This window comes from Nematocida parisii (genome assembly GCF_000250985.1).
Source record: "Nematocida parisii ERTm1 unplaced genomic scaffold supercont1.3, whole genome shotgun sequence".
In the NCBI taxonomy this organism is placed as follows: Eukaryota; Fungi; Microsporidia; genus Nematocida; species Nematocida parisii.
Window position 1 is genome coordinate 83,594 of NW_013524648.1, and position 19,720 is coordinate 103,313.

The following is a 19,720-nucleotide window of genomic DNA, read 5'->3' on the forward strand; positions in this document are numbered from 1 at the left end:
CTCTGTGGAATATATGCAAAGTTTTTTGTATCTCTTCTATGTCATCTGCGAACAGCCCAATGGAAGAGCTGATCAAGCGAATAACAAGAATGTTCTATGAGCCGCACCACGTGGTCATAATGGACATAATGCTGAACCACATGGTACTCTCTGAAGACGACCTGGCAGACAAGATGAAGCTTCTTCCAAGGGAGTTTAACCGGCTGGCAGTAAAACTGAAGGACGACAAGATCCTCTCCTCTGTCACCACAAACGATATAAAGCCAGATGGCATGCAGACAACAAAGACTACATTCTCTTTAAACTTTGCACAGATCATTAATATTGTGAAGTACAAGATATTTGTCATGACAAAACAGCTTGAGACTAAAATGCGTGATAAAGAAACAAAAATCATGTATCACTGCGAGAAGTGCGACATATCCCACTCTCTTCTGGACGTGCAGTCTCTTCTGGACAGCACCACATTTACATTCAGGTGCAGCGACTGTGGAAGCGAGCTGAAAGAGAAGAAGGAAAGTTCTGAAAATGAGAAGACGCTTGCTTCAGATATATTCAAAAAGCTAATGGAAGAAGTAAATTGCATTATTATTCTGCTAAAGGAAATAGAAAGCCTTGGAATAGAATCTGCGCCAAGAAAGTCCTCTGCTATGCAAGAGGATGCAGACGCGCCCGAAGAGCAGGGCAGAGAGTACTCCACTAATAAATTACTATTTGCAGAGGAGGAGACTGAAGAAAAAATAAGCATACCAGAAATAGAAATTGAAAGCGAAAAAGAAGCAGCAGTTATTTCAAATGAGAAGGAAGAAGGAGCAAATGACCCAACTAGCAAGAATTCTGAAATAGGCATGGAAACAGTTGAGGTAGAAGGAGTGCCTAAGCTGTACAAAGACATAACAGAAGAAGACAAGGAGAGAATGAGTGAAAGTGAGTACGAAAGGTACTTTGAGATATACGAAAAGAATAATTAGACTTAAATCTACAAATGTTCGTGCAGTATTTCGGGTTATATGTATTTAAACATAATTTTAGTAATGAATATGCAATAAGAAATAATTATTTGTCTATGTAATGCATTCTGTCTTACTTAAAAAAATTATTCTGTGCAAGTCTCTTCATCCTCTTATTGTCTTATCTGCAGGGATAGAAATAAAAATTATTTAAGATATTTATTTAGAAGTTATGACATGCACTGTGTGCGCTTTTCGAAAGGTTTCAGATCAGTAAATATTGTAGACTTGTGATTGACAGCTTTTATTTTTACTTTATGTCACATTCCTCATATATAATCTTAAAATATAGATGTTGTATGTGCAGTAAGAATATATTTATACATAGATGACTATTTAAGAGAGAGACGGATTAAATTGGTCTTTTCTAATAACTCCATAAAAATAGTTACTGAGTTTCCTTTTTGAGTAAGCCAGTAGTAATTATACCAGACACAAATAAAGCAAAAATTATTTTGTGCCCCAGTAGATAATGAAAGACTTTTTAAACGATTTGAAGGCTTCTATTGCAGAAAGCAAAAAAAATGGCATGCTAAAGGACATACAGATTAACCAGACTGGGGATCATTTGACGATATTACAAAGCACTCTTAATACAACAGCCGGGATGTTCTACTCGCCATCTGAGTACTATCATATCTTAACTGACGGAGATTCTGGCGACACTCTGCTGGATCAGCTAGTTCAAATGCTTGAAAGGCCGTATCTCACAAGACTTATTGCACTTCCTGATGCGCATGCAGGAAAAGAGTTTCCTGTGGGGATTTCCTGCTCATTTGACCCGACACATCCAGAGTGCAGGGTTGTGCCAGAAATGATAGGATTTGACATAAACTGCGGGGTCAGGTTGTGGGCCACAAACATCAAAAAAAGCGAGTTTCTTCCTTTTAGAGAGGCTTTTATGACTCGTGCATTTGAGCAGATAGGAATAATCGACAGGCCGTGCCCGCTTCCAAAAGAGATTGATGCAGATAAAATCCTTGAGCGAGGAATTCCCTATCTAATAGAGCTAGGAATGGCCACAGAACTGGATGCTATGTGCACTGAGTCACAAGGGTGTCTTCCTGTTAGTAATGTTAAAAAGCTGCTGGGACAAGCCCCGAGGGCAGCAGTAAAAAAACAGCTGGGGACGCTAGGAAATGGAAACCACTATGTTGAAATACAGGTAGTGAATGAAATATTTGATGATAAAATATGTAAGCAGCTGGGGCTAGAGCTTGATATGGTCTGTATATCTGTGCATACTGGCAGTCGGTCGGTTGGTGGCGGCGCAGTGTCAGACTTACTAAAGAAGTGCATGAGATGTGAAAGTAAGTATGTGCATGATGAAAAGGTGGAAATACCAATTAATGATCCCATGGCAGAAAACTACTTTGAGATGGTAAATGCATGTAGTAACTTTGCATTCTGTAACCGAGTCATGATAGGAAGAGAGGTAGAAGAAGCTCTAAAACAAACATTTGAACAAAGCATGGGAGATACCGAGGAGACAGAGGTTAAAGACACCCGGGGAGTGAGAAACATAAAAAGCGGCAGTAGCATCACAATGCGAGTAATAAGTGACTCTGCACATAATATTGTGCGATTAGAAGAAAGAGATGGCAAAAAAGTGCTTAGGATAAGAAAGGGGAGTACGCAGATTCTTCCATATGGGGACAAAGAAAGGAGCATTGCGAGAGATATTAATAAGACGTCTTTATACAATTCGGAGTCTAGTATGCCAGATGACTCTAACAAGTGCACAATATATCCTCATGTTGTATCTGTGGGGGGGTCCATGAGCACTGGTAGCTATGTGCTCTCAGCAGGAAAAAACGGGGAGTCTGTGGACTATGTTACCTGCCACGGGTCAGGCCGAATTTTGCGAAGGAAAGATGCTAATAAAGAAATTACACAAGAAGGACTGAAAAACGAACTAGAAAGTGCCGATGTATCCATGCGCGTTAAAAATATCAACAAAATAAGAGAAGAGTCTAGCAAAGCATACAAATGTATAAAGAAAGTGGTTGACTACTGCGAAGAGTCTGGGCTGTCAAATAAGGTGTGCAGACTGGCCCCAATAGGCGGAATAAAGGGATAGATTGCCTCTTTACTATTATAACAAGAAGTATCTGAAGTACATATATTCTGTTGGAAATAAATGTAATTTCTGGATACTTTTCAACAGAATATGAAATGGAGATATGTGTTTGTATGTGGTTAGATTCAAGACACTTTATTATTATGTTAGGCACATCCAGTCTGCATATATAATACAACATAATTCTAAGCAGGCTCATAAGTAGTTTGTTTATGCGGATAGACAGCAAAAATACACAGAAACAATTTTATATTTTTAAAAAGCCTTTACATTGTCTTATTTATTATGTGTACACTTTAATTATTCTGCTAATACATAATGGACAGGAAATTGAACTTTTATAAGAAAAAATTAGGAGATAATAAAGGGGTAGAAATTTCTACAATTTGTACTCTTTATATGATATTCAGTGCGCAATGCTTTCTGTTAACTGTATATAATTTGTAGAACGCTTTCCTTTGGCAATTGGATCGTTCAATAGGTAAAGATTAATCTGCATGCACTGCAAACTTTATAAATAGACAATTGGCCGTTTTTGCGAATTTTATTGGCCAATAAGTCTTAGCAGGTTTCATTTCTATCATATTTATAGTGATGCCATCTGATTCGTGAGTTTGCTTATTCTTGGTTGGGGCATTTTAGCTAAAGTGATAGTCTTTTCTATAAATATACAGCTGTCAATAGAAAGTATGAATAAGTTCTTAATAGCAGTAATAGTAATAATAGCATATATAACTAGCACTAGATCCACGAAAGAAAAAGAAGAAAACGACAAAGATAAGAAAGAAAACGGCGAAAATAGCACTAGTGATAAGCCAAATAGCTTTCTAGGCCCGTTTTTCTCAAAGGCCATCGGTGCGGGAGAGAGAATTGCTGGGGCAACACCCGCAGGAATAGCTTTAAAAGAAGCACAGGGTCTAGTAGAGAATGATGAAGATAAAAATGGAGATGAAGATGGAGAAAAAGAAGAGAAAGAAGGAAACAAAAAAACTACAGATAGCAAAAAACCCGAAAATAATGATGAAGAAGCAGCCATAAATGCAAAAGAGGAAGAAGGAGGCAAAAAATCTAAAGACACAAAGCCAAATAGTAAATCAAGAAAGAGAAGCAAGAAATCCAAAAAAGGCGATAATAAAGCTGAAGAAGGTAATCCATCGGGTAAATCAAAGAAATCCTCCAAAAAGTAGTATATTCTCCCTGGTTCATAAGAATAAATAGTTTATTTATTATATTTCATTCTATAAATAATAGCCAATTGGAAGTATTTTAATAGTAGCCGCCTGCAGTCCTATTTGGCCAGTATTCTCTGCTTTAAAATACAACCGGAAATACAATTAATTGATTTCTTTAAACCACGAACTTCGAAATTCAAATGTTTATAAAAGTAGAGTGCTTGCGCTGTAAATAACTTCTTTTTTTAAGTAATTTCTGTCTGGGTTTTTCGCTATTGTTATACAGTGCTAGAATATTCTGTGCTTATTTACACACTGAGATTTTTTCGAACATCTCATTTCTAGTGTGCATTTCTGGTGTGGGAGTCAGCCCAATACTTGCTCTCTCCATAGAATCATAAATACAAACATACCAAGTGCATTTCTTATACTGTTAGACACCCCAATCAGGCACTTATCAAGCTGCAAATATCCTTCGCTGGATGGAACTAGATAAAGACTCATTCCTATAAGAATAATGAATATTGGTTTTACATTGTATACTATCATAGTAAGAAGAACTATACCAACACTTACTGTGCTTAGAATAATATACTCTTTGTTGTGCTGGTTGCTAAACACCCACTTGAACATACTAAGACTGCAGTAGATGATCAGATATATGTTATTAGTTGTGGTAGAGAGTAGCCCACCCACGCCTGTGGAAATAAAAGATATATTTACCTTTTCTAGAATAGTACTAATTTTCAAGTGTGCAGGAACTCTTGGCTTGTTGTATTTGTCAACTAATTCAGTATACTCCCGGTGGAAGTGGTAGAATGGCGTATTTCCCAGTAGCTTTGTTAGTGCGTAATACACTTCGTTATAAAGCACGTTTAAGTTATTGCTAACAATCATCTCAGATGGCGGCTCAGGTACAAGAAGAACAACTGCCAGAACTTCCAGCATTATCAAACAAAACACGAAAATAAATGACTTGCACACACCTTCAAACCCAGGCAGGAATGACAAGAAAAAGAAAATCATGCAGGTTTGCATTGTTAGAAGAATCCCCAGCTGGGAAAGTGCGGCTTCTCTAAATGAAAATAAAGAAAGATGCGCTGTGTGGATTTCTGCCACTGTTTGTCCATACGCCTGCAGAAATCCTATAAGAAATGCTCGGAGGTACCCATCCACTATGAAAAAAAGCGGCAGAGAAAGCACAGACGCACCAATTAGCTTGGCCCTTGAGTTGGTTCCCGGAATTGTCAGAAACGAAAATGCACCGGCGAGTAAAGAGATAAATACTTGGTCGGGATCAGACATAATGCAGGAAAGAATTGTAGGATATGTTGTGGCAAAGGCAACTGATAAAATAGAAAGAGTAATTGAGCTTGGCACTGAAATCTCTGGTGGAGCATTTCCAGCTACGGTCTTTTCAATTTCCATTCTGTTGTTTGCCAGTAAGTCTTATGTAAAGGTAACTATAGAAACCGTCACTATTTATTACTTCAATGTAGAAAATCTGTTACATACCCGCAGGATGTATCGCCTTGTTTACCGTATAGTGTGTCGCCATAGTGTAGTGGTTATCACGCATCCTTTACACGGATGAGGTCCCCGGTTCGATCCCGGGTGGCGACATTTTTTACACTTTTTTGCTTCTATTTTTAGATGCAGCTACTTTTTTGCTCCTCTTTTATTGTCTCTTCTATGGCCTGTGCATCCTTTTCGCTTATTCGAACGCACCCTGTGCACGGCTGCTTGTTTTCATCGAGTCCTGTAAATACCACTGTGCTGCCCGTTATTTTTATGTGGGAAATGTCCAAAATTAGTAAATTAAGCACTATCCGGGTGTTATTTAACACAAACAGTAGCTGTACTCTTTTGTTTGGCAGTGGCTTTCCTTGGATCTGCCCAGGGCTGATTTCTACCCACTTGGCTTCATGTTTCTTGTAAAGCGTCCCATGCGCCGAGAAAAGAAGTGGCTGCTCTGGCACTGCTGGCTTAGCAGGAGAAGATACTGTTTTTTCGGGTTCTTTTAGTTTAATCTCCTGAGGAAGTAATGGCTTCTTTTCTGTTGGTACTGTATCAAAGAAAGACTTAGCTTTCTTCATTTTGTTCAGGAGAGTGTCTTTTCCGTCTGTATTGTTATTCATAAAAAATCTAATAATATTTTATTATGAATGATGGATTATACTGCATTTCCGGACTATTCAATTTAAAAAGACTAATTGCTCTACTATAAATATATTATTGCATATAGAAGTACATTTACACACGCAAATATTCTTTTTAAATAATTTAATATATATTACGTGCTAAGTTTTACTTATACAATAACTCTAGTGCTAAACATAAACATTTCTGGATACATCAGAAGAAATAGACTTAATTTATACTATCAGTAAATTTCAAGGTATTTCATAATCAGCATAGAATAAATCACGTACACAAAAATACATATAATAATCTGGTATGTTAATGTATATTGTATGCCATTTCATATAATAGCAAGAATTTCCATTTCTATTGGCATATTACTCTTATTAAACTTATAATAAATACTATAATTTTCAGATGGTTTCTGAACATACTGTGCTTATCTCCTATATAGATTGGATTTTAATGATTCTCTCTGGTAATTGTTTTTTTCTTTTTTATAAGTTGCTTTAAATATGGAATACTTTAATTTTTAATTGTCATTATTTATATTATACTTATTACATAAAAGTGAACACTTTACAATAAATAATAAGAAAGAAATATAAAAATAATTTAAAATGTAAAGGATAAGTTAATCCTAAATAACAGACCATATTATATCAGTATAAAAACAAATAACTTAGTAAACAACAAAACAAACAAGATTCTTCATATTTGATACGGGAATAATCTGAAATTTATTATTTCTCGTATATTAAGTTGTAGTCATCCATAGGGAACTCATTTTTAAGTAGTTCCTGGTTTATCCATATGCCTATTTCTCTCTGGGCATTCTCCACAGAGTCAGATGCATGGCAAAGGTTCTTTCCAACGCAGTTGGCCAAGTCACCACGAATAGTGCCTAGATCAGCCTCTCTTGGGTTTGTGGCACCAAGAAGCTTTCTCATGCCTTTAACCACCTCGTGCCCTGTTACAATTAGCTTAACTACAGGTCCACTGGTCATGTACTTAATTATACCTGGGAAGAATGGTTTTGAGACAAGTTCATTGTAGTGCTCCCTAAGGATTTCTTCAGTGGCGAAGTCTGTCTGGATGTATGAGATGTTGTATCCCTTTCTCTCTATTCTAGAGATAATTTCTCCAACTAATCTTCTTTTTACGCCATCTGGTTTTATCATAACATAGGTTGATTCCATTTGCTTTGGGGTTGTTTTAACTGCGGTATTCATTTTTCTAGAATAAAATTATTAAAACTTTATAGAAAATTATTTTTTCGTGGGTGCTTTCGAAATTATTATTTTTAGGCATTAAAAAATAATTTATCCTTTATTCGGGTTATATATTAAATTATTTTTTACCGTTGAAAATGAATCAAGCTACACTCCACGGACAAGAAGCTATGAATGAAGGAGCGGGGCAGACCTGTACTATTACTATAGAACAAGAACCAGCACAGACAGATCAGGGATTCAATAGACCACCTATTAATTCTACCACAGAAGAACATCTTACTCTTTTGGAAAGAGTTAATAAAGGTATAAAAAGCGAATTAACAAAAAAAGAAAAGAATAAAAAGATTAACTCGGATGTATGGCTCACGCTAGCAGTTATATTCGCTTGTTTGGTCATCATAGCCGCAACTATAGCTCTATTTATGTCGCTTTCAAGTGATTTTTCAATAAAAATATCCACAGTGGGTATATAATAAGTGATTTTTCAATAATAAAAGAATGAACTACTTATTATATAAACAAAGTCTGGTATAAAATAATATTAGTATACAATCAGTATAAAGGAATTATGGATCAATTTCTAGTTATATCTATTAAATCGAAATAGTCTGAAAAGCACACTTTATATCTATTTGTTTATAGAGAGAGGTACACAGAAAACTGGTTCTTACTTAAAAATGCATAGAAATATAATTTGTAAATTAGAAAATGACAAAAAAATATAACAGAATGAAAATACTTATTAATATAAAAATAAATATTTTATAGTATGATTAGGTAAATTACAATAAGGTAGTGAAGGAGTAAGAGTTGTTTCCGGTTAAAGAATGAAGTATATTCACTATATGAATAAGCAGAGCCAACTTTTATTTAGAAAGGTAATAATTGTTATAATTTATTTACGATAAAGATTAAGAATATCTATGTGTACTTATAATTAAGCAATCTATCTTGACTTACTCTTATGTATTAGCTGTATGTGGAACTCCATTTACTGTAATGCTGTCTTCTTTATCAGTGCCGCCTCCAAATAGGCTCTGAAGATTATTCTGTAATAAATCCATAGAGTTCTGTTCTACTTTAGGCCTTGGCGTGCTATTCAGGAGAGTGTCTGTATATAGCATAGTGTTATCAACTGGTTTGGCTGCTGCAGTGTTGTTGGCTGTGCTAGAGTTATCTAATGACTTAGTTAGGTTTTTACTGATAGAGTCATTAAAATTATTTCCAAATGGATTAGTGTTGCTATTAGCAGAAAATGGACTGTTCATAAGACTACTACTTGAGTTAATCATAGAGGATGTGTCTGCTGAGTTCATATTAAATTGGTTTGACATAAGACCATTTAGGCCAAAAGAGTTATTTTCTGCTGGCTTAGGGGCCGGGTTAGAAGATAAAGCTGTGTTGCTTAGTAGCGAGTTCTGGCCAAGCCCACTAAACATACTTGTATCTTTACTAGTTGCTGCGCTTGGTAGTAAAGACGAATTTAGGCTAGAATTAAATAGATTTGCGTCCATGGGGTTATTGCCCAATAATCCAGACTGCATATTGAATGGATTATTTTTTAGTATGTCATTAGTAAGGTTATCAATTAACCCACTATCTGTTTTTGGAATAGAGGAGACCTCTGCTTTGGATGTTTTCTTCTTCAAAGCAGTTGATTTCTTGTTGTCAGAGAGCTTTGTGTCTGTCGAGGTCAATGTAGAAGCGAATGGATTTGTATTCTTCGTAGAAATAGGAGGAAGTGTAAACTTATTGGCAGTGGGAGAAGAAAGCTTGCTATCCACTAGGTTAGTACTAATTGGTGAGAAGTATGAGGATAGTAAATTATTCACTGCATTTGCATCACTTGACATGGGAGGCGTGGCTATTGTGGCAGGTGAAGCTGGCGGTATGGCAGATATCGAAGTAGGGGATTGTAAAGAAATTGGCATACTTTCAGTACTAGACACAGAAATAGAAGGAGCCTGTATAGTGGGCATTGGTGTAGGAGTAATAGGCGCAATGGGAGTAATCGGGGTAATGGGGGTAGCTAGTGGTATATGTGTAACATGCTCTATATGCGGAGAGTGTATCACCATAGGAGTAGGTTTAACTATCTGGTGCACTGGTGCAGGCGAATGCATTGCAGGAAGTGTAACAGAAGTATTCAGTGGAGCAACCATTTCCTTAGCATGGTCTACATGTATTTCATGAATAGGGTGTAACAACACCTGCTTAGGATGGGGCCTGGCCATTCTAATAAACGGTTTGTGTATAGTATGTGCAGTGAATTGAGTTGGCATCTGCATCGCTGCAGAAGAAATCTTAGTATGCTTAAACTTATGTGGTTCAGCATTCATAGAATAACTGGCAGAATAGCTGTCAGATGAATCATACGCCTTTTCAGCATACATATCATCCTTAAGATCTGGCCACTTCTCTTTTTTCACATGCATATACATTTCAGGGCGTGGTTTTTTCATCTTATAAGTTAATTTATGGGCAGTGCTGGTAGAAAAACCCTCACTGTCACTGTCTTCTTCTGGCTCTATTCTTATTTTTCTAACTTTCTCTTTCCTTTCCATTCTCTCTTTTTCTCTGTCCATCTCCTCTCTTTCTTTGTGAAGCCTTTTTCTCTTTTTTCTTAGAGAAAGATAATCCTCTTCTAATGGATTTCTTTTTGCTTTTTCTTTTCTTCTACTCCAGCTCAATATGGCCTTCTCTATAGCCTCATCCTCTGAGATTTCCTCGGGAACAGTTGTAACAACCCGCTGTTTAACAGGCCTAACAATTCGTCTGTGAGTCTTCACATACTTAGGCACTTGCAGTGTACTAGACTGATTCAAAAGAGTGCCCATGGTGTCTAAGTTACTCTTTATACTATCATACATAGTGTCTGCTTGTCTAGAATAATTTGGCATATTAATCTTTCCCAAGTCTAACTTATATTTGTATTTAGGACTAACTACGTCTATGTGCTTGACAATATGATTACTATTTCTTGGCTCACTGGAGGAATAGTCTAGAGAGTCGCTAGAGACTAGATCTTCAGAGTCTATAGACTCTATTTCATCCCGTGTCCTTTTAAGATCATTTCTAAGACTTTGAATACTCCTTCTTACACGAGCACGCGGCTTTCGAATTATTTCATGGGTGGCTTCTTGAACAGGCATATGTACCACCGGAGGTGGACTGTATGCATGTGGCCTTGGAGGACTCGATGTTTTTATTTTGTCTGATTTACTATCTCTTTCTAGCACCCGAAATCTAATTATGTCATCTGTATTACTGCACGGCTTAAATGAGAATTGATTTCCTGTGTAATTTAGACAGTGATTGTTCCCTTCTCGGCGCAGATGAATTATTCTTCCGCCTTCTTCCACTATTTTCACATCAAATGGACTAATATTTATACCAAAATCACTTTCAATTTCTTTTTCATCTAACTCTTCTCTATGCGCTTCTATTGGTGGAATAGGGGGAGGGTATGGAGGAAACTCAACTGGCGCATATGGATATGGCTGGTGTGGCGGCATGTACGTAAAAGGAGGCGGCCCATACGGCACCTCTTCTGGATGTGGCATCTCTTCCTTATAGCGCTCTTCTCGCTTGGGCATATGCGTATAAGTGCTTGTATAAGACGCGTTTCTAGGCAGGCTTTTATAAGAAGGAGAGCTTTCATACGGATTTTCTCTTTCCCTATACGGCTCGTCAGATTGAGGCGGAGGAGACTGCCTAGGCGGATAGCGATCCACAGGCCGTGTGTTCTCAGGCGGGCGGCTATCTTCATGCGGATTGCGTGCCATTCTAGGATCACCATGAAAGTGATATTCCGTATGCACTGCTAAAGGTAATTCTGGTTTATTATATGGTCTGTAGTGTATTTCCTTATACGTCTCTTTGCCCTGCCCAGGCTTATACTCCTCATGCGTTGTGGTTGTTGACTTTCGGGTTAAGTATACTGGGCTGACTTCTTTTTTAACAAATATCTTTGTTTCATCCGGCTCTACACCTATTGTGTAATATTCTTTATCTTTTCTTATGTATATCCTTCTGCGTTTTATTTTGATCGTGTGCTCAACCGGGCTTAGTTGGATAGTTGAGCCATCGGTTGCTAAATATAACAGCGGATTATTAACAGACTCTAGCACTTTTCCAATGTGAGTCTTCAGCAGTGCCAGAATAAGAACTAATTTCATTTAATGTTTACTTAATGTATGTATTTATTAGTAACACTGTTTCAGAATTTAGTGCATAATACTGTGTAAACACATATAGAATGATAACAATATGCAGCGCAAATCAGTATGTGCAGCCTCATCCCTGATCTGTATAAGAATACGCCTTTAAAATCTTTTATAAAATAGATTTATACAGAATATTTATTCATCAATAGGATAAGTGGTCCATTTTGCCACAAAAGCCAGCGCATACAATGATAAACCAATAAGAAAGAAGCAATTTCATGTCAGATTAAAGCTTAGGATTAAACTCTTTTGGTAAATGATTCTTAAATAAAGAGTAGATTGTGATAGTGTTTCTAGTTATATAATTATTAGAGGTATATATACAAAATTTAAAGTAAAGTGTAAAGAAATGGTCGCCCATCTTAATACAAAGAATCTATTTTCTAGTGCATTGCAGTATCAATATTAGTCTAATGCAGTGCATAGTATTATGTTTATAGACTGGATTTTAATAGAAAAATTGGAGTAGAGTTAATGTGATTAGTAGGATTAGAAACTAAATGTTTATTCAACTATTGATTGTACTGGTGTTTCATTAGAGTTTTCTTCATTAGATACCTCTGAGCTAATTACTTCTTCTGGGATAACAGCATTGTCATCCAGAATGAAAATTGAGTAGTCGTTTTCTTTGTCTCTTATGCTTAAAAGATGAATGTACTGTTTAAATAATGCGTTAGCCTTTGTAATTATTGTGTTTGCACCTTTAATTACTTGAGAAGCAGATGCATCTGACTTAAAGTCGTATGCGTATGTAGACTCGTTAATTCTTTCAATGTTCTTAATATTCTCAATTTCAACAGTGCTAATTCCAACGTATTGCTCTAAATCGGCAATAAATCTCATGTATAAGTTAATTGCAGAAATTATTTCAGAGTTGTACTTTTTGGTAATGCATAAGTACTCGTTCATTTGTCTGACTTTAATGCCTTCCGTCATATTGATAAGCCTTCTCTGTACATTGCTGACAGTCTTAGAAATTATATCATTTGACTCTTTGGTCATTGGGATGAGGTATGAAAGAACGTCAAGAGATAAGAAAAGCTTCTCTGTCTCACATGACTCTTCTAAGCCGTTAATCATTTCCTGGGTTTCTTTGTATGCCTTTAGTATTGCGGTAGTAGACTCTCTTGCCTCGGTTATTTGCCCACCCAGACCAGTGTTGCTGGATACCTTTGTAATAAATCCTTTCAGAATCTTGAATAGCTCAGATCTAATAACAGATGAATCTTCTGTTGAGTTGAATAATTCTTCTACTTCGTTCTTTATGCTCTTCAGTTCTTCAGCACTTAAAGTGTATGCCATCCAGTCAACCAATAAGTCACCAGAGCAGTACACAGTTAGCCAGAAAAGATCAGAAGACTCATCTAATAAAGAAACATTAGATGGAAGAACAGTTGCTAGTTTAAGAATCATCTTTCTTATTTCTAAAATACTCATCTGTTTTTCTCTAGACTTCATTCCATTAATTTTCTTAATAAAAGACATGTCGTAGTTTGTAAGAATGTTCTTTGTGCTGTTTAACTGATCTATCTTTTCTTCCTCAGTTGGCATTTCAGGTACTTTATTTGTCTCTTGGCTGTTTCTTCTGAAGCACTTCTTTATTTTTTGGAAAAGGCCGGGCTTGCTCTTGATCTTCTCTTCAGTTTTTAGCGATCTAATTGGGATGATGTTCTCCTTCTCATAGACAGAAGACACTCCTGGTGTGTGTATGAATGTTCCCTTAATTACGAATGGTAAAACAGTTGCATCCTTTCGAGTAATTGGCTCGCATGTGTCATCTATTTCATCTATTAAAATTTGCATAGGGGCATCTGCCTTGGTTACTGGCTTGTTTCTCATGTACAGTACTGGCAATAATATTAATATTCCAGCTACTAGCACAGTCGATAATATCAATACTATTTTCTTGATTGGTGCTTTCCGTGATTGAATCATATTGAAATGATTAAAAAAATTTATTTAAATAGAAAAAAATCTATTTTTATTAGAAATACGATTTATTTAGTAAAAAATAATAAATACTGCACAGAGTAAATATAGCTAGAAATAAATAATAAAAATGAAGAATATTCTGGAATATTTTAAAGCAGAACATAACTATTTAAATATTAATAATATTATTATAAAAATCTAAATTCGGGTTATTTGGTATATATGGCAAGCAACACAACCTGAAAACATTTAAGCAGTATATTTATGGTTGGGTATAAACCCTGATTATTGTTTGAATTTTTTGCTATTGCTAAGTGCATTATTCTGACTGTACATTCATGGTTAACTTTAATGCCAATAGCACCTATAGTAGATACTGATGCGTGTAGGGAATTATTAATGACAATTATGGATTCTGTGTAGCTAAAAATATTTGTAGAACTATAAATTTCGGGTTACGTATAGGCAAAGAAAATAGAAGAAGTACTATATGAGTTTAAAATATATCTGGCTATTTCAGTCGGTTCTTCTTTGACTATTTATACAAATATATTGTATATTGCTAAAAAGAGTAAATTTCGGTTTTAAATAGAAAGTAAAATGAGGGCGGGGCGTGAGTCTGTGCGAGTTCTGCTAAAACAGAGTGTATTTGTCTTGGGAGAAGAGTAGTTAGTACTGCTTTTCGAAATGAAAGAGTGAAAAGCATGAAAAATTTTAAGACTTTATAAGAGAATGTACAATCCAAATACAACCACAAGCATGCAGGGAAATAAGGAAGTGATGCTCTCTGACTTTTTAGTACAGCAGCCACCTACTGATAGTATTTCGTCAATTAAATACAGCCCAATGAGTGATATTCTTACGGCGTGTTCTTGGGATGGGTCTGTCTACATTTACATGCCAACCAACCCAAGCGTGCACGAGTCAATGGCTCTTAAAACATCAATACCGAATCCAAATGGGTCGCCTATTCTGTGCAGTTGTTTTTCTAACGATGGAATGTACCTGTTTACAGGAAGTGCAGATGGTGTTGTGCGTGCTGTTGACATGGGCACAGGAAATCTTTCAGAGCTTGGCAGGCACTCACTGGCCGTTAGTTCAATGACATTTACAAGCGCAAGAACTCTAGTCACAGGAAGCTGGGATAAGACTGTTAAGGTCTGGAATATAAATAACCCGCAGGCACCCCCAAAGGAGATATTAATGGAGGAAAAAGTCTGCGGAATGGACAGTAAAATGAGCACTATTACCATTCTGCTGAGCAATAATATTGTTTCATACGATGTGTACACCCTAGAGAAAATACAAGTACCAACAAACAGCGCATACCAGAACAAGCTTAGGCCTGGGTCCTCAATGGGGTATGGAACCATCCAGACAGCCTCAAAGTACCAACTGAAAAGCCTGTGGCAGCTAAGAAGTGTTTCCTGCTCTAATGATGGACAGGATGCAATAGTAGGAACTACTGGGTCAAAAGCAGAGATTGTTGCAGTGCGGCCAGGAAATGGATTAAGCACACTCTATTACTCCTTTAGATGCAAGCAAAACTCATCTGATCGAAATGCATACCCAATTAACTCAGTACATTATCACCCAGCATTCCCTATGACTCTTCTCACAGCAGGAACGGACGGTGTAGTTATGCTATGGAATAGACAGGCAAAGTGCAGAGTAGCCATTGGTGGCCCTGGGGCAACCGCAACCTCATCAGGAATAGATAAGTGCGTCACAGCAACAGCATTTAACAGCACAGGAAGGTATTTGGCAGTGGCTGTTGGGTACGACTGGTCACAGGGATTTAAGTCGCAGATCCCCACTCCTGTTGAAATAAGAATTCTAATGATACCAGAAGAAATACACGCAAAAACAGGTATGAGGATATAATAAAGCAGTAAAACATGTGGTATAGACAATATTATGTAGATTTCTTTGTTTAAACAGTTGTATACAGCCAAATTTAGTTTAGTCTAGTATACAACCTTAAACCGTAATTAAATGCAACTTATGATATATGCGTAGGTAAATTGTGCCATAATCTATGGAATTTTAAAGCACTGCTCTACCTAGTTAAGCCTTGCAGAATATAATATTAAATACTATGTTGGTGCATATTCTCGCCATAAGGGATGCAATCCAGCATTCGCCTACTAAAATCAAGGCTTAAAAATTAAATAAACAATCTATTTATGCTTAAACCAATAAAACAAAGATTTAATAATTCTATTTAATGCGAAAATATTTTACTTATTCAATACATCTATTCTGCTTAGAATAGAGGGCGTGCCCTGCTGCTTTCGAATGGATTTAATTATATTCTTTTTTTCTTCAAGGTAGGCCCGGCAGAAATTAAGTTCGGCAACTGCTTCAGCCAGCTTTTTCTGAAACTCCTCTAACTTGTTGTTTCTGCCAGCCTCTTCTTCCTTGTGCCTTCTCTCTATATTTCTTAACAATTGCTCCTGTGTATTTTTCCATGTAATGAATAGGTTATCTATTGTAGTAAATTCATTCACACCAAGATCTCTGGCTATTTTAAGAGTGCTTGGGGCAATGTGGAGCCTGTTTACCAAATCATCCCTTTCAGTTAGCAGCCGGTCTTTTTCCGCCTTTATTCTCTCAATTTCTCTTTTTGCATCAAGTATAATGGTTTGCATTGACTCTTTTTCCTTTTGCAATTTTGTGTCTTGCTTATGTGAGTAATCATTGGTTATATGAACTATCTTTGACCTGCACTGGTTAAGAGTTGCACCTACCAGAGATTTAGACCTATCCACTTCATTTGACATCTTTGTTATCCTCTGGATCAGTGACGTAAGGTATTTAACATAATGGCACAAGTCATTCTGAACTGTCGATACTTTTATATTTACATTCTGCATCTTAGCTGTACTCCTTGCTAAATACTCTTTCAGTTGGATTATTGTTGCATCTCTGTTTTTAATTATGTCCTCCGCTCTTCTCTCTACTTCTTCTTTCTGCAGTTGCGTGTGCTTGCTCTTTGATCTTATTTCATTCACAAGCTGTTCTCCGACCTCTTTTGCCTTTTTTGCCTCTTCTGTTTTTACCAATAATTGACTTTGTATGTTCTGGCGTAGAGATTCCAAATTTCTTATATTCTGCTGTAATTCCATCTTTTCCCTGCTTAGCTCGTGATTTTCATTTGATAGCTGCCGGTTCATTTCACTTTTTTCGTTAACCTCTCTTTCTAGTTGCTTCATCCTTTCCTTTATATGAGCATTCATTTGCTTAAGAGACGCATTTTCTGCTGTAAAAGTAGAGTATTCTTCTTTGTACTCGGTCTCTAATTTCTTTGATATCTTATCAAGGGCCATATACTCTTCTTTTAGCATTTTATTCTGCTGCTTTATCTTTTCTACTCCTTCCAGCTCTTCTTTTACTGTTTCTATCTCGTCCTTCATCTCTTGAAGAACATTTTTATTCTCTGACTCCTTTTTTGTTTTCTCGCTGATGTGATGGGAAAGCTTTATGCAGTCCTTTCGCAGAGACTCATTTTCATACTGGACTTCTTCTAGCTTTTCTAGAAGGGCCGCATTCTGTGACTTTATCATTTCATTCTGGTCAAGAAGGTTCTTCATTTCTACCTTTACTTCAGAGAGAACATCCTTTGTCTCTGTTTTTGTTCTTTTGCAGTCACAGGTTGGAATGAACGTGAGGGAAGAGTTTGTCAGCTCATTAAGCCTTGATCGAAGGTGCGATATTTGCAGCTTTAAATCAAAATTCTCTTTTTCCAGCCTTTCTAGGGATGAGTCGAATTCTTTTATTGGTAGCTGCTTTATTGCTTGGGTCATTTAATTTTCAATTTTCAATTTTTCGATGCTTTTTATTCCCGTCGGTGTTGGATCGAACTCTGGAAACTCCTTTGAGGTGGCAGAGCTTTTAAAGCGCAATCTACAAGAATTGAGAATAAAACCCGCCACAAATATCGTACAAGAAGAGCTTATTCAGAAAACTAGCCAAAATAGCATGGGCAAAGAAGGACAAATGATATCTAATAATAGGAATACATTGGACAGCAGGCCAAATACCGAAAAAGTAAGTGAAGCCAAGACAACAAGCAGTATTGTAGAGAAAAAAGAAGAAATCAGTAAAAATTGTATAATATCCATATTTGATATGGACTCCTTGGATGTGTCAGATATACTCACAGGAGGGCTTGTAATATTTGTATGCTCCACAACGGGGGATGGAGATGCACCATATAACATGCAGAGATTCTGGAAAGAGTTGAAGAGGAAGAGTTGGAATAATGCGTTTGAGTTCTACTTTGCAGTGATTGGTCTAGGAGATTCTTCATACCCAAAATACAATTATGCTGCCAAAAGACTATTTAATAGACTGAAGCAAGTGGGCGGGATCCCTCTGTGCGAAAGATGTGACTGCGATGAAATGGATCCAATGGGCATATACAGTGCGTATATTCCATGGATAGAAAGTCTAAAAGCTGCAATTCTTTCAAAATACAAGGAAATAGCTAGAAATAAAAAAGAAGTATATTCTAGCAGTAATAGCAGCAACAAACAGTCTCTGTGCACGGGAACATATCTTGGAAAAAAGAAAGTTTCACCATTATCAGACCCAAAAACATTTCAAATATTTGGTGAGGATTCTATGCCCACAACTGAGTATGACCAAAATTTGAATAGCTATGGGTCAATGTATTCTTCTGTATATGAGTATCTGTTTGCTGTAGATAAGAAGGAGTATGGCTATACAGTTGGCGATGTTCTGGCAATAACCCCAGAGAATGCGTGCTATCAAAAGGTCTCTTCAAAGATATTCTTTGATGATGTCAATCATATTAGTAGACACACTGACTATCAGTCTATTCCCATGCACCATCATATACAAACGATTTACCAAATGGTAGAGGAAAAAAAGAATGCACAAATTATGTGCGATGAGGAGCTTAAAGATCTATACTTAGATAAACTTAAGAGTATAAGCGAGTCGTATGATTTGTATTATTCATATGTGTTAAAACCCAAAAAGTCATTTAAAGATGTTTTGATTGATTTCTATATAAAAATATCAGTTAATTCACAACTAATTAGAAAAATACTTCCCAGGTATTATACAATAAGTAAAAGAGAGGGAAATATTTATAGCATAACATCTGGCAGAATAAAAATGAAGCACTATAAAAAAGAGATACTTGGTGTATGTTCTGAGTATTTGGCGCACTTAAAAGAAGGATGCTCTGTCTCTGTTGATATTAAAAAGAGCCAACTTTTAGTAGAGGGGGATATTTTTATTGTATGCACAGGAACAGGAATTGCTCTGGGAAGAACAATAATGAACGAATACTTAATGGGGCGCCTCCCTGATGTGCACAGTCTTTCCATTCTATTTGGATTTCGTTCTTTGTTTTTAGACTGTCTTCACTTAAATGAACTATTGCAGAATAAAGAAATAGAAATAATTGTAAAAAGTCAGTGCGCATATGTGCACAATAAACTATCAGATAGAAATATAGATGTGTTTCTAGCACCATCTCGTATAAAAGAGCTCTCTGCCTTTTTGACAGCACATGGCAAATCTCCAGGTGACATACGCACTAAAAACTATATTGACAGCATATTAGAAATACTTGACAGAAAAGAACTAGAAAAGAATATAATTTTATGCGGAGGAGTACGCCTAGTAAAAACAATCCCAAAGATACTTACAAAGATAATGAATAGAGTGATTAAACCACAAAGTGAGTGTTGGTGATATATTATAACTTTTAGAGTAATATTCACTTTCTCTTTAATTATTAGGCCCATTCTAAGATATTTTACTATTTCAAATTGTTCCTTCTACAATATATACTCTATTTTATGTGAATATATTATGTTAGTGGGCCTAAGTACAATATTTAAATTTTATATTATTCCTAGTTATAATAAAATAGATTAATATTTCT

The 19,720-nt window shown here is 36.3% G+C and overlaps 12 protein-coding genes and 1 non-coding gene across 13 annotated transcripts; 7 read left to right on the top strand and 6 right to left on the bottom strand.

Moving 5' to 3' along the window:
* Positions 1-38: 38 nt before the first annotated feature.
* On the top strand, positions 39-1,003 carry NEPG_01200 (uncharacterized protein; the record flags this gene model as incomplete). The annotated part of the gene is made up of 1 exon (XM_013203574.1): positions 39-1,003. One exon carries the CDS (start codon positions 39-41, stop codon positions 969-971), a length of 933 nt encoding a protein of 310 aa, XP_013059028.1. The 3' UTR covers positions 972-1,003.
* Positions 1,004-1,482: 479 nt separating this feature from the next.
* Positions 1,483-3,232, top strand: NEPG_01201 (uncharacterized protein; the record flags this gene model as incomplete). Its single annotated transcript, XM_013203575.1, has 1 exon — positions 1,483-3,232. One exon carries the CDS (start codon positions 1,483-1,485, stop codon positions 3,088-3,090), a length of 1,608 nt encoding a protein of 535 aa, XP_013059029.1. The 3' UTR covers positions 3,091-3,232.
* A 498-nt stretch (positions 3,233-3,730) lies between these two features.
* On the top strand, positions 3,731-4,288 carry NEPG_01202 (uncharacterized protein). Its single transcript, XM_013203576.1, has one exon. The coding sequence runs from the start codon at positions 3,780-3,782 to the stop codon at positions 4,275-4,277; it is 498 nt and encodes a 165-aa protein (XP_013059030.1). The 5' UTR covers positions 3,731-3,779; the 3' UTR covers positions 4,278-4,288.
* A 189-nt stretch (positions 4,289-4,477) lies between these two features.
* NEPG_01203 (uncharacterized protein) lies at positions 4,478-5,690 on the bottom strand (the record flags this gene model as incomplete). Its single annotated transcript, XM_013203577.1, has 1 exon — positions 4,478-5,690. One exon carries the CDS (start codon positions 5,688-5,690, stop codon positions 4,629-4,631), a length of 1,062 nt encoding a protein of 353 aa, XP_013059031.1. The 3' UTR covers positions 4,478-4,628.
* Positions 5,691-5,741: 51 nt separating this feature from the next.
* On the bottom strand, positions 5,742-6,400 carry NEPG_01204 (uncharacterized protein; the record flags this gene model as incomplete). The annotated part of the gene is made up of 1 exon (XM_013203578.1): positions 5,742-6,400. The coding sequence occupies one exon, from the start codon at positions 6,398-6,400 to the stop codon at positions 5,912-5,914; it is 489 nt and encodes a 162-aa protein (XP_013059032.1). The 3' UTR covers positions 5,742-5,911.
* On the top strand, positions 5,813-5,885 carry NEPG_02704. The gene has a single exon. It is a non-coding gene; the product is annotated as a tRNA-Val (tRNA).
* Positions 6,401-7,147: 747 nt separating the features above from the next.
* Positions 7,148-7,636, bottom strand: NEPG_01205 (nucleoside diphosphate kinase 1; the record flags this gene model as incomplete). Its single annotated transcript, XM_013203579.1, has 1 exon — positions 7,148-7,636. The coding sequence occupies one exon, from the start codon at positions 7,634-7,636 to the stop codon at positions 7,148-7,150; it is 489 nt and encodes a 162-aa protein (XP_013059033.1).
* Positions 7,637-7,773: 137 nt separating this feature from the next.
* Positions 7,774-8,112, top strand: NEPG_01206 (uncharacterized protein; the record flags this gene model as incomplete). The annotated part of the gene is made up of 1 exon (XM_013203580.1): positions 7,774-8,112. One exon carries the CDS (start codon positions 7,774-7,776, stop codon positions 8,110-8,112), a length of 339 nt encoding a protein of 112 aa, XP_013059034.1.
* Positions 8,113-8,567: 455 nt separating this feature from the next.
* On the bottom strand, positions 8,568-11,817 carry NEPG_01207 (uncharacterized protein; the record flags this gene model as incomplete). The annotated part of the gene is made up of 1 exon (XM_013203581.1): positions 8,568-11,817. One exon carries the CDS (start codon positions 11,815-11,817, stop codon positions 8,602-8,604), a length of 3,216 nt encoding a protein of 1,071 aa, XP_013059035.1. The 3' UTR covers positions 8,568-8,601.
* A 552-nt stretch (positions 11,818-12,369) lies between these two features.
* Positions 12,370-13,800, bottom strand: NEPG_01208 (uncharacterized protein; the record flags this gene model as incomplete). The annotated part of the gene is made up of 1 exon (XM_013203582.1): positions 12,370-13,800. The coding sequence occupies one exon, from the start codon at positions 13,798-13,800 to the stop codon at positions 12,370-12,372; it is 1,431 nt and encodes a 476-aa protein (XP_013059036.1).
* A 729-nt stretch (positions 13,801-14,529) lies between these two features.
* NEPG_01209 (uncharacterized protein) lies at positions 14,530-15,699 on the top strand (the record flags this gene model as incomplete). Its single annotated transcript, XM_013203583.1, has 1 exon — positions 14,530-15,699. One exon carries the CDS (start codon positions 14,530-14,532, stop codon positions 15,679-15,681), a length of 1,152 nt encoding a protein of 383 aa, XP_013059037.1. The 3' UTR covers positions 15,682-15,699.
* A 338-nt stretch (positions 15,700-16,037) lies between these two features.
* NEPG_01210 (uncharacterized protein) lies at positions 16,038-17,603 on the bottom strand (the record flags this gene model as incomplete). The annotated part of the gene is made up of 1 exon (XM_013203584.1): positions 16,038-17,603. One exon carries the CDS (start codon positions 17,601-17,603, stop codon positions 16,038-16,040), a length of 1,566 nt encoding a protein of 521 aa, XP_013059038.1.
* A 25-nt stretch (positions 17,604-17,628) lies between these two features.
* NEPG_01211 (uncharacterized protein) lies at positions 17,629-19,579 on the top strand (the record flags this gene model as incomplete). Its single annotated transcript, XM_013203585.1, has 1 exon — positions 17,629-19,579. The coding sequence occupies one exon, from the start codon at positions 17,629-17,631 to the stop codon at positions 19,525-19,527; it is 1,899 nt and encodes a 632-aa protein (XP_013059039.1). The 3' UTR covers positions 19,528-19,579.
* Positions 19,580-19,720: the final 141 nt, after the last annotated feature.